Source organism: Scyliorhinus torazame, chromosome 14 (genome assembly GCF_047496885.1).
Source record: "Scyliorhinus torazame isolate Kashiwa2021f chromosome 14, sScyTor2.1, whole genome shotgun sequence".
Taxonomy (NCBI): Eukaryota; Metazoa; Chordata; class Chondrichthyes; order Carcharhiniformes; family Scyliorhinidae; genus Scyliorhinus; species Scyliorhinus torazame.
This window is the reverse complement of record NC_092720.1, coordinates 163,701,344-163,714,649: the sequence shown is the minus strand read 5'-3', so window position 1 is coordinate 163,714,649 and position 13,306 is coordinate 163,701,344. Positions and strand designations below refer to the sequence as shown.

At 44.6% G+C, this 13,306-nt stretch overlaps 1 protein-coding gene across 3 annotated transcripts; it reads right to left on the bottom strand.

The window, feature by feature from the left end:
* Positions 1 to 6,503: 6,503 nt before the first annotated feature.
* Positions 6,504 to 11,194, bottom strand: LOC140389215 (uncharacterized). Of its 3 annotated transcripts, none has more exons than XM_072473398.1 (4): positions 11,101 to 11,194; positions 8,930 to 9,166; positions 8,154 to 8,307; positions 6,504 to 8,066 (listed from the first exon to the last, which is right to left on the bottom strand). In XM_072473398.1, the coding sequence occupies exons 2-4, from the start codon at positions 9,095 to 9,097 to the stop codon at positions 7,444 to 7,446; spliced, it is 945 nt and encodes a 314-aa protein (XP_072329499.1). In that variant the 5' UTR covers positions 9,098 to 9,166; positions 11,101 to 11,194; the 3' UTR covers positions 6,504 to 7,443. The 3 variants fall into 3 exon arrangements, with proteins under 3 accessions (XP_072329499.1, XP_072329502.1, XP_072329501.1); XM_072473401.1 differs by lacking the exon at positions 11,101 to 11,194 and adding an exon at positions 10,765 to 10,930; XM_072473400.1 differs by lacking the exon at positions 11,101 to 11,194 and adding an exon at positions 10,449 to 10,709.
* Between the last annotated feature and the right edge of the window lie 2,112 nt (positions 11,195 to 13,306).

The following is a 13,306-nucleotide window of genomic DNA, read 5'->3' as shown; positions in this document are numbered from 1 at the left end:
TGGAATATGAGAGTGAGAAAGAGGAAAAAGAGAAAGAGAGGAAAAAGAAAAGGAGAGAGAAGAAAGGTGAAAAGAAAGAATAGCCCTAGCAGAACAAAAAGATAAAGAGAGGGAGTTTGAACTTCAGAAAATGGCCATGAAATGACACACATTTAAAATTGGCAGACGTAAAGGGAAACGTACAGTTGGATGATAGTGATGAGGATAGTGAGAAAGAGCGTCATAGTCGAAGGCTTGGTGGGAATCTATTGAATTATGTCCAAGCATTGCCAAGGTTTGACAAGAAGGAAGTGAAAGCCTTTTTCATTTCATTTGAGAAGGTAGCTAAACAAATGAAATGGCCACAGGACATGTGGGTGTTACTGATTCAAATAAAGCTGGTAGGTAGAGCTAGTGAAGTGTTTGCATCACTACCAGAGGAGGTATATGGAACATATGAGGAGTGAAGAAATCCATCTTAAGTGCATATGAGCTACTGCCTGAAGCTTAGACAAAGGTTTAGAAATTTAAGGAAAGAATTTGGTCAAACATACATGGAGTTTGAAAGGCTCAAACAGAGTAATTTTGATAGGTGGATAAGGGCTTTGAAAATAGACCAAACCTATGAAGCTCTCAGAGAAATTATACTTTGAGGAGTTTAAAAATTCAATTCCTGATGTAGTGAGAACTCATGTGGAAGAACAGAGGGTTAAAACTGCGAGATTATCAGCGGAAATGGCAGATGATTATGAATTAGTTCATAAATCAAAGATTGGTTTCCAACATCAGTTTCAGCCGGTGAGGGATAGAAACTGGGGACATGAGAAATACTCAAGTGGTAAAGGTGATCTGATGGGAGACAATAGAGTGTACCTCAGATTAAAAAAGAAATCCAGGAGGGTGGAAAAGAAATGAAAAGTTTCAAATGTTTTCGCTGAAATAAAGTAGGCCATGTAAAGTCACAGTGTTGGTCATTGAAAAAAAGCACTGGGATGGCTGATGTGGTAAAACAGGATAAGACAGTGGGGTTTGTTAGAGTGGTAAAGGAAAGCCCAAGGGAAGCGAAGGAGGTGCAAACGATTGTACAGCCTGTTCAAGAAGTAATTGTTAAGAAGGTGCGAGATGTCTTTAAAGAATTTACTTGTGTGGGTAAAGTTTACTCATGTGTATCAGGAGGAGCAGGTAAAGAAGTCACAATTTTAAGAGATACAGGGGCCAGTCAATCATTAATGGTAAGAGATGAAGAATTATGTAGTTTTGACACCTCCCCCCAAGAAAAATAAATCAACTTCAAGATGGTTTCATTTTTCACTTTTGCACCATCCACTAAGAAATGTACACAGTAAATATACTTTTTCATTAAAAAAAGACAACACATGCAAACAGGTATAATAATATAGTCCATTTTTCTTTGTACTTCTTCCTCCAGTCTCTTTGAACAAAGTCTCTGCATGATCCATCCATTCCTCTACTCCTCGGCATTTCTCTTCAGAATCAGATACTTTAGTTCAATCTGACCACAGAGCCCCTTGCAATTCTCCAATACAGGAACATTGGTGATCACAGCTTTCAGGCAGTCAAATGCCTGTTGAAAGTCTGCTGTCCATTTGAAATTTTTTAGGTTTCTTTAGCAAGTTCATCAGTGGAGTAATCACGTCACAAAACCTTTGCACAAATGTTCGATCAAATCCACTCATGCTAAGAAATCGCATTATTTCCCTTCGTCTTGAGGGTATCAGAAACTCCTCAAGGAAAGTGATTCTCCAAATTCACTTTCGGCTAGGTTCATCACCACACCCGCCTCCTGAAGTCGATCGAAGAACTCCTTACGATGTTTTAAAGGTTCTTTCCATGTCTGGAAGTTGGAAATAAAAGCAGATTGTCCCACTTTCTCAATGCAATCCTTCAGTGGTGGGACAGGATAAGAGTCCGTTCTTGTAACTGCATTCACCTTTTTATAGTCCACACACAACCGTTGGGTACCGTCTGGTCTAGGTACCATCACTATGGGTGAGCTCCATTGGTTGCAACCCACTTCAATTATGCCATTATTCAGCATACTCTCAATCTCTCTGTTAACCTGTATCAATTTTAAAGGATTATGTCTATATGGATATTGTTTGAGAGGAACAGCATTTCCCACATCTACATCAGATATAGCCATTTTAGTATTTCCCAATTTATCTCAACAGACTTGCCCATGTGATATCAATAACTCTTTCAGGTCAGTTCGTTTTTCCTTTGGAAGGTAACAACAATTCATCCCAATTTTTGTGAACATCCTCATTTTCCAATTTAATTTGAAATATGTCAAATTCACAGTCATCTGGATTTGGTTCGTCACTGAGTTAGAATCATTAAAACCTCCTTTTTCTCTCCTTTCCTTTCAAAGTACCCTTTAAGCATATTCACATGACACACTCGGTGAGCCTTCTATGTGGTGTTTTTACCACATAATTCACCTCACTTAATTTCCTTTCAATCTGATACGGTCCACAAAACCTAGTCAGAAGATGCAGTCTTTGGGGCAGCACGGTAGCATTGTGGATAGCACAATTGCTTCACAGCTCCAGGGTTCCAGGTTCGATTCCAGCTTGGGTCACTGTCTGTGCAGAGTCTGCACATCCTCCCCGTGTGTGCGTGGGTTTCCTCCGGGTGCTCCGGTTTCCTCCCACAGTCCAAAGATGTGCAGGTTAGGTGGATTGGCCATGATAAATTGCCCTTAGTGTCCAAAATTGCCCTTGGTGTTGGGTGGGGTTACTGGGTTATGGGGATAGGGTGGAGGTGTTGACCTTGGGTAGGGTGCTCTTTCCAAGAGCTGGTGCAGACTCGATGGGCCGAATGGCCTCCTTCTGCACTGTAAATTCTATGAAGACAAACATGGGACACAACCGACAGAATACCCTTTGTCGTCCAGTACTTTCCCGGAGCGGAGAAACTACGACATCTTCTTCACAGCCTTCAACCTGTCATCGATGAAGATAAACATCTTGCCAAGGTCATCCCCACACCCCCACTACTTGCCTTCAAACAACCGCGCAACCTCAAACAAACAATTGTTTGCAGCAAACTACTCGGCCTTCAGAACAGTGACCACAACACCACACAACCCTGCCATGGCAATCTCTGCAAGACGTGCCAGATCATCGACATGGATACCACTATTACACGTGAGAACACCACCCACCAGGTACGCGGTACATACTCGTGCGACTCGGCCAACGTTGTCTACCTCATACGCTGCAGGAAAGGATGTCCCGAAGCCTGGTACATTGGCGAGACCATGCAGACGCTGCGACAACGAATGAACGGACATCGTGCGACAATCACCAGGCAGGAATGTTCCCTTCCAGTCGGGGAACACTTCAGCAGTCAAGGGCATTCAGCCTCTGATCTCCGGGTAAGCGTTCTCCAAGGCGGCCTTCAGGACACGCGACAGAATCGCCGAGCAGAAGCTTATAGCCAAGTTCCGCACACGAGTGCGGCCTCAACCGGGACCTGGGATTCATGTCGCATTACATTCATTCCCCCAACATCTGGCCTGCAAAATCCTACTAACTGTCCTGGCTTGACACAATTCACCTCTTTAACCTGGGGTTACCCCATCTCTGGATCTGTAAAGATTTAATCACCTGCTAATGCTCACATTCCAAGCATTGTCTGGCGTCTGAATTTGTCTATATATGTTTCTGGAGCATACCTCTTCATTCACCTGAGGAAGGAGAAGTGCTCCGAAAGCTAGTGACATCGAAACAAACCTGTTGGACTTTTACCTGGTGTTGTAAAACTTCTTACCTAGCTTTTAAAGGCTCCCCTACCACTGGTAACAACACTAAAACTTTATCCCCACTGGCAAAACTACGAACTTTGGATTTCTTGTCCGCTACCCGTTTCATCACATTTTGTGCAACTCTCAAATGTTGTCTAGCCAATTCACCTGCTCTATTTAACCATTCCCTAAAATTTGACACGTAATCCAATCGTGTAATTTCTGATTTCTCACCCACCAATTTCTCCTCAATCAATTTAAGTGGTCCTCTTACCTCATGACCAAAAATTAGTTCAAAAGGACTAAATTTGGTCGACTCATTAGGTGCATCCCTAATTGCAAACAATACGAATGGAATTCCTTTATCCCAATCCTCTGGATAACCTTGACAATACGCCCTCAACATTGTCTTTCATGTCTGATGCCACCTTTCTAGCGCTCCCTCCGATTCTGGATGGTAAGCAGTTGATTTAAAGTGTTTTATTCCTAAGCTATCCATAACTTCTTTGAATAACTTTGAAGTAAAATTTGTTCGTTGATCCGATTGAATTTCTGTGGGTAGTCCATATCTAGTAAAGAATTTAAGTAACTCCTCCACAATCCTTTTAGCTGTAATATTACGTACTAGAATGGCCTCTGGAAACCTAGTAGACACATCTATTACAGTCAAAAGATATTGATTCCCACTTTTTGTTTTAGGAAGCGGTCCTACACAATCGATTAGGACCCTTGTAAAAGAGTCCTCAAATGCTGGAATGGGTATTAAGGGCGCTGATTTTATCACTGCTTGAGGTTTCCCTATCACTTGACATGTGTGACCTAATTGACAAAATGTAACTACATCTTTATGTAGTCCAGGCCAATAAAAATGTTTCTGGATTTTAGCTTGAGTTTTCCTTATTCCCAAATGTCCTCCCACTGGTACCTCATACCTCATGTGCAACTCGCAACACCTCCTTTCTATACCCTACTGGCAATACTACTTGATGAACTGCTGCCCACTTTTCATCCGCCTGCAAAAGTACAGGTCTCCATTTTCTCATCAAGACATAATTTTTACGGTAATAATACACTCTGGTATACTCTCAGATTCCTCTTCCGTATAATCTTTCTGATACATCCGTTTTATTTCTACATCTTTCTGTTGTAACTCCGCCAATTTTCCTGAACTAAAATATCCGCCTCATCCTCCACCTGTTCTTGTTCTTTTTAAACTATCTGTTCAAAAATCGTTTCTGATAATTGCACTTCAACTTCATCTTCACTCTTTGATTTCTCCTCGTCTTAACCTGTGACTTTGTGACCTTGTTACTACACAATCCGGAAAAATCCCAGGATATTCGTCCTTCAACCCTTCAGTTGTCTGCTTTTCCACTGGCTTATCCACCGCAGTAGGCATCACTCCCACCTGCGATCCAGCTATATCATTACCTAAGATAAACTGTATTCCTGGACAAGATAGTTTATCTATTTATCTATTACTCCTACTACCACTTCACCACTCTTCACTGGACTTTCCAACCTTACCTTATATAATGGAACGCTACTCCTCTCACCCTGAATTCCACATATCATCACCTTTTCTGGCAACAATCTTCCCAACTTACTGTTGCAATATTTTCTGAGTTATCTTTGAAGGGGTGTCAATAGATCCAATGTTTCTTTAAGATGTAAAGTTGAGTTCATGGAATAAACAAGTGTTTTGTGTTTAAAACCCCACGTGTCCATAATTGTAATACCACACCGAGGGAAAAAGCCGTGTGCTAGGAAATGCAACAAATCCATGAAAGGGAGAGGTTGGTTGAACTCCATGATACATTTTGGGGTTCTGAAAAGCCTCGCCCATAACATCAGTTAAAAGCTCCAAGGATGAAGAATGTTCTTCCCACACTAGAAATTTCTGCCAACATTTGTCAGGGAAATAGCAGGGTTTTTTGAAAAGAAAGACGACATTCTGAAATATCCACACTCCTTCAGGAATGAATATTGAGTGAGTGATGAGTGAACCAGGAGAAATAGCTTGGCAGTAGGGATATATTCCAGGGTGGTAGAGTACCCTAGGAGCTGGGCCTGGTGACCCAGGATGCTAGATGCAGGCTGGTTGGAAGGCTTGCCTCAGAGAACTGGCACAGTGGTTAGCACTGCTGCCTCACAGCTCCAGGGAACTGGGTTCATTTCCAGCCTCGGGTGACTGTGTGGAGTTTTCATTTTTTCCCACTGTCTGCATAGGTTTCCTCCCAGTCCAAAGATGTGTAGGTTAGGTAAATTGGCAATGCTAAATTGTCCCTTAGTGTCCAAAAGGTTAGGTCAGATTGCTGGGTTACGGGGATAGGGTGGAGGCATAGGCTTAAGTAGGGTGCTCTTTCCAAGGGTCGTTGCAGGCTCGATAGGCCAAATAGCCTCCTTCTGCACTGTAAATTCGATGTATCAAAAAAAGAGAAATATACAACAGCCATCACCCCTCACACTCCCCACAGCTCAGCCATGCTAAATGATGCCCCAGCAACCCCCTCCCCCTAGTCTCTCATACCTTTATGTCATCCTATAACCTTCTGACCATGACCAGACATACTCTCCATATTAGCTTAGGCATCTAAGCACCCGCTTGGCTCCTCGTACCCTCCATGTGAACCTCTGCCTCCACTCATTCCACATGGCCCTTTGTAGTCTCGATGCCAAATTTGTGTCCACTCACAATATCCACAATAGGCAGACATCAGGACTCAGGAGATTTATAATAAAACAAACATCCAAGTGTGTGTTGCAGTCTTTATTTGCCGAGAACAGCATACATTCATTAAAAACTCAAATTATTACATTAAGTTCCTTTGATTACATTGACAACATTTCATTCAATAACATCCCCCTTTAAAACAAGCACTGAAATTCATTGCCAACTTCAAAGTGTACATAACCACTTGAAGCGGTCAATCAAGCTATGAAATGGCTGGCACTCTATTGTGACAATGGATAGTTGTAATATCTATCGTGCAACATTAATCCAGTTGATGCCTCAGTTTATGTCAACAAACAGTGAAGGGCAATCATTTTTAACACTTCAGTTTCTTCAAGGAGTTAAAGACTGGGAGTTTTAAATGTCTTTTGAGCCTGGCAACTCCCTTTGACAGTTCATTGTGACACTTTTGGCAATTGTTTTTGAGTTTCAATGAGTTCTCTTTTCCAATGGGTTTATGCACTATGCACATGCATGTCTACTTATCATCTCAGAAGGACATATTACTTTTCCAAAGGGCGGTTTACCGTAGCCAAAGGAGTACCTTTCTACGTCACAATGGTACACAATCTATCCAAATCAATGGGAGTTCAGACTAGCTCCTACCAGGTCAAAAGTTAGACACCTCCCACACAAAACTACGAGTGGAGGCAGTTGCTGATTTATATGGACAGCTACGATTGTGAAATCATGCAGATCCAGATCTGGGTCATTCCTGGTCCAACAAAAAAAAAAAAAAAAAAAAATGGGAGCTGCCCATTATCAGGGATTCAGGCCTCTTGGTTGACACCAATGCTATCCTCACGACAGAGGCTGTCATGACAAAGCCCAAATGAAAAGACAGAATAATGTTCCTCATGAGGGGGGAATAATGAGGTCAAGGAGGCAGTATTGGAGAAGATACCTTAACTCCTTCTGTCTCCCCTGAACTGTGTCAGAGGCATGTACTGCAGCAGATGTCTCATGCAGTGAGCTGCTGCTGGTCAGGAAGTCCAAGCGCCACAATCTGAGACAGAATTTGCCTCATTTCATTCAAAGTTTCATTGCTTCTTTGCAGAAGCTGAGAAAGAGCCTCATTCTGCTGTTGGAGAATTTCATTGTTTCTTTGCAAATTCTGACTAATTTCAGTCTTAAATTCAGTCAAAGTTTGCTGAAGCAAGTTAGAGCTTTCAGTATTCCGAACCAGTTCCTGATGCAAGCGCTCAAGAGGTTTCAGATCATCTTCATGTTTTTTACCAGCAGCAAGGGCCTGATGTTGTCCATGTGCCCATGGAGACTGCTGAGCTTCTGCTCCCAAAGCTGCAGGTTCCACACCTCCGGAAGGTTCTGAGTGCCCTCTCTCCACATCAGCAGCCAGATCACAGGTCTCCTTCTTCACACAAGCCACGTTTAACTTGAACTCATCAACACTACCCTCCGTATCAGACATCTTACCCTCCAGACACTCCTCCAATGCAGCTGCCATGCCACATTGCTGTGAGGTATTCACCTCTGTCCCTTCCTCATCAGCCCTTTCAGGAATCTTGGACACTGCTGCAAATTCTCCTCCATCACCATCTGATGTGCCCATGGACACCTGTGTATCTGTCAGAGGAAGAAAATCACAATTACCTCTTGTCACATAAATTAACTTTCCTCCTGATGGTTTAAACACTCAGCTGCTGACATCACCTTCACTCATCCCCATATCTGATCCGCTATTGGTTATCGTGGGATTGGAGGGGCCAAACAGCTCCCTCATGAACTCCTCCTGTTCCATCAGCTCCTTGGTGGACAGAACCCTCCCTCCAGTCAAGCGCGCCTTAGCATTATGATCCAGCTTTCCCTAAAGGAAGAAATGAAAAAGAAATCATGCTCTACTGTCTTGTAACACATTTTCAGAGTAGAGACACTTTTCAGTCAGAGCCATCTCCAAGGTAACTGTAAAAAAAAAAAAAGGGATCTTTGTATTTTCAACTCAAAAGTAGGATTTAAAGTTTCAGAAATTAATATTAAATATATTTAATATTCAGATATTGCCCTCTTTGTCTATCGTAGGGAAACCTGCGCATAAGCAGCAGCTTCCATACATATTGATGTCTTCTTTTGTTGAATGTTTCACGATCTGTCAAAGCTTAAATTGACCTTCTTGCATGATTGGACTGATGGTGGGGGAGGTTGGAGACAGACATTGTTGAGACAGACAGTGCTTTGGAAGGACAGCTTCCTTGTGTGAGCACTTGAACGAGAACAACATAGTCAACTCAGTGTAAGGGAAGCAGATGACCCGCTGACCAAGTGGAGGTCTGATGACCGTGAGAATGATTTGTCACACTGCTCGTTCCTCACCGATGTGAATACATTGCTGCGTGCAGAGGGAAGATGATCTGGGAATGATTTGTTGCATACCATACATGCAAATAAGTGTGCACAGAAGCCAATGAGTCGTAAAAGAATTTGTCACATACCTTATGTGGAAAGGGTTTCTCCCCTGTGTGAATGCGTTCGTGTCTGAGGAGGGTTGATGATCGCGAGAATGATTTGTGACACAGCTCGCATGTGACTGGTTTCTCCCTAGTATGACGCCGTTTGTGTCTGTGATGGGTTGATGACTGCGAGAATGATTTGTCACACATTTTGCACGTATATGGTTTCTCCCGTGTGAATCCTCTGGTGCCTCAGGAGCTTTGTCGACGTCACAAAACCTTTATCATAAACATCACAATTGAATTATTTCCCTTGCATTTAGCTGCCCTTCTGCTGACAATGATTGAACAAATGCACCTTGTGATCTTATGAGCCTATGGCGTCCTCGACACACACCTCACACTTATTCTCTCAACTGTAGGAATGAGTCAGTGGTTCGTGAGCCTCAATGAATGACTGAAGTTCTCACCACACTTGGAGCCCACTCACATTTCTTCCCAGCGTCACCCTGACTGATCACAACAGCCGAACCTTCAGAACAGCCGAACCTTCAGAAAGGTTGGTTCTGATGGAAGGTTCCACCGACCAGTTTCAGATCTGACGATGTGTCGAAGCTCCCCTGACCCGACCGATTTCCAGATGATGGTTTCACTGTCCAACCTTCTCTGTGTTGAGCAATGCTGTGTCAGGACTGGATGTTCAGTGTGCAGTTGCTCCTTGGGTGATGGTCATGATCTAGGTAGAGTGCCAACCTGTTTAACCTTTGCCCATAAGACAATTCCAGGGATCACCTTCATGTACGTCCTCTGAATCGCCTCCAATGAAATAATATATTTTGTAAATAAGGGGACCAAAACAGCTCCCACTACTCCAGATGTGGACTCACCAGTACCTTGTACATTTCATAGAATCAGAATTCCTACCATACCAGATGCCATTTGCCCATCTGGTCTGCATCAATCCTCTGAAAGAACTCTCTACCTAGATCCACTCCCCCCACACCATCCCCATAACCCCACCTAACCCACACATCCCTGGATACGAAGAGTCAATTTGTTTAGTTAAGCATTGGCAATCCACCTAACCTGCACATCTTTGGACTGTGGGAGAAAACCACAACACCAGGATGGAAACCCACACACCCAAAGGGCAAAAGTGCAAACTTCACACAGCCACCCCGGGCCATAATTGAACTAGGTCCCTGGACACTTGTGAGGCAGCAGTGCTAACCCACTGTGCTGTTCCAGAGTTGCAGCAAGACTTTCCAATCTCCTTAGAAGGGTCAACAGTCCATTCACCATGTCTGATTAACTGCTGCACCCATGTTCTAGCTTTGTGACTCATGCACATAACCCCCAAATCCTTTTGTGTTGCAGCTTTCTATAGTTTTTCTTCCTTTAATTATTATTCTTTTGTTCATTTTGAGAACTCCACATTTTACTCTATTTGACAATGAGGCTACTTTTTTTCCTCCACTCAGTGCCCCCCCCCCTTCCCCAGTCACCGTGAGGACAATGGAAAAGACAGTCGGGCAGAGTGTAAAACAGGTTTTCAATTTACCATGAGCTTATGCCGCGTTTGCAAAGACAGGCTTTACCCTCAAGAGGACTTATTTCATATATGAGAAACACTCAGGAGAATGTTGATGAGATTTTTAAATTTCTCCTGTTGTTTTCCCAAGGTATTTGGGGCAGGACGTGCTGGAAGCTAAGGAAAATATTGCTGCAGTGTAATTAAAATTATGATTCTAGTTTTTTTTTAAATCACTGAAGCAAACGGGTCATCCAAACTTCTTCCACCGAAGTTGCTCCATAAGCTTTCTCTTCACCGAATCTCTCTGCATCTTATCAATACAAGATGGCCACCGATGCCCCACCTGCTCCACGCGGGGGTCTGGATCCTGGTGTCAGCCCTTCCTCACTTCCTCTCCATCCCGAAGCCAAGCGTCGCTGTGCGCGCACAACTACAACGTCCATCAGGCATCGCGGGCTGACGCATGTCGATTCCCTGTCACTCACTGCGCAGGCGCCGGGGACACATGCAGCATGGGTAATGTAGTTCCGACCAGACAAGGAATGTCTCCACGCCCGCCATCTCCGACGGTTTTCAGGATTTGTGTTTTATTTCACTCCCCTCCCACTTTCTCTCTCCGCTCTTCATCCCCTCCCCCATCTCCCAGATCACTCACACAGATTTGTGGGACGTATCTCACCTTCCAACTGCTACTCAGACACTGAGCGACCGCTTCCCCTCCTGAAATCAAGTTCTTTGGTGCAGTTGGTTTCAACCGAGTGAGCATGCGCGTGGTGCCTGGCACGTGACCTGCATATTTAAAGGGACACTGTCCCAGTGATGAATTGTGACTTAAAAGGACATCAACAATCTGAGCAACACTGATTTCAACACAGAGGTGAGGGAGCGTGGGTTTTGGAGGAACATAAAATCAAGTAAATCTGAAATTCTGCCTCCCAATTTATTTTCTGGTAATTATTGATGTAAACTCAGGGATTGAATTTGCACACTAGGAAGATCAGAACCAACCTTTGCGAAGGTTCAGCTGTAGGCCATTGGTCAGCAGATTGTTTAGAAGTATTAATGGGTTCCAAGTGTGGTGAGAGCGTGAATTATTCATCAAGCCTCATGAACCATTGACTCAGGTGAGAGGCTGTCTGAGTGTGAGATGTACCTCTCCTAAGGCAAGAGCAGCTTCAGGGACAAGAAACCCTTCCAGTGTGAGGTGTGCGGCTGAGTCTTCACAAAGTAATTCCCATGGAGATAAACTATTTATATGCAAGGTGTGGAACAAATCCTTTGCTTGGACATCAAACCTCTGTGCACACAAATGTATTTAGAAAGGTGAGAATCTATTCACATGCAAGATGTGCAGCAAATAATCCACAGTCATGTGCCTTCCATGTGCACCGGCGGATTCACACAGGGCAGAAAGATTTCAGATTTGAGATGTGCAAGAAATCATTCAGGCAGTCATCGCAAAACCATGATCAAAAACATATTCACACAGGGGGAGAAATGGTTCACGTGCAAGGTATGCGACAAATCATTCCCCCTGTGAAGGAAACCTCCATTCACATCAGCTCATTCAGACTGGGGAGAATGCAGTCAAGTGTGATGTTTGTGACAAAGTCTTCTCACAGTTGTTTCCGGGTGCGGCGATGCTCAGCCAAGCCGCGCGTTTCGGCGGCTCCAGCTCCGACGGACTTTCGGGCTCTTTTTGAGAGCCCCAACGGGAATTTTTTTCGGCAAAACCCGGTGTTGGGTGAAGAAATAAGGAGTCCCCCCCCAGTGTGCAGGAAAAAGATTGGTGGCGGTGGCCAGATCACGAAGGATCCTCGAGGGCAGCGGCAGAGGGGAGAAAAGAAAAGAAGGAAGCAAGATGGTGTCGGATGGAGGCCGGGCGATATGGGGACCTGATCAGGAGGAATTTCTCAGAAGGTGTGTGGAGGAGTTAAAAAAGGAGGTGCTGGCCCCGATGTTGCTGGCAATCGATGGGCTCACAGAAACACAAAAGGCCCAGGCGATAGAGCTCCGTGTGGTAAAGGAGAAGGTAACTGAAAACGAGGATGAGATCCTGGGCCTAGCGGTCAAAATGGAGACGCACGAGGCGCTACATAAGAAGTGCATCGAAAGAATTGAAGTCCTGGAAAATAGATCAAGGAGAAAGAACCTCCAGATCCTGGGTCTCCCCAAGGGAGTGGAGGGAGCTGACGGCGGGGCTTACGTGAGCACGATGCTACATTCGCTAGTGGGAGCTGAGGCGCCCTCGGGCCCCTTGGAGGTGGAAGGGGCTCACCGGGTCCCTGCGAGGAGACCAAAGGCTGGAGAACCACCAAGGGCGATGGTCGTGAGATTTCACCGCTTCAATGACTGAGAGGTTGTTTTGAGCTGGGCCAAGAAGGTACGGAGTAGCAGATGTGAGAATGCGGTGATACGAGTGTATCAGGACTGGAGCGCGGAGGTGGCGAGAAGGAGAGCGAGTTTCAATAGAGCCAACGAGGTGCTGCAGAAGAAGAAAGTAAAGTTCGGGTTGCTACAGCCGGCGCATTTATGGGTCACGTACCACGATAGACATTATTATTTTGAAACATCGGAAGAAGCATGGACCTTCATCCAAAAAGAGAAACTGGACCAGAACTGAGGGACTGATGTTGAGGGGGAAATGACAATGTTGATGTATAGAAATGTAAACTGGGGAAAGGGAGGTTCACTGTATCGGGACGGTCTTTGACAGGGGGACACTGAGAAATGTGGGCGCCGGTGGGGAAAAAGGGACATAGGTGGGGGATGGGGAATGGGAACGGGGCTGTAGGGGGAGCTGCGCCATAGGGGGCGCGACGGTTCTAGGAAAGCGCGGGTCTTTTCCCGCGCTAGAGAGATGATGGCGGGAAGACAGGCGCAAG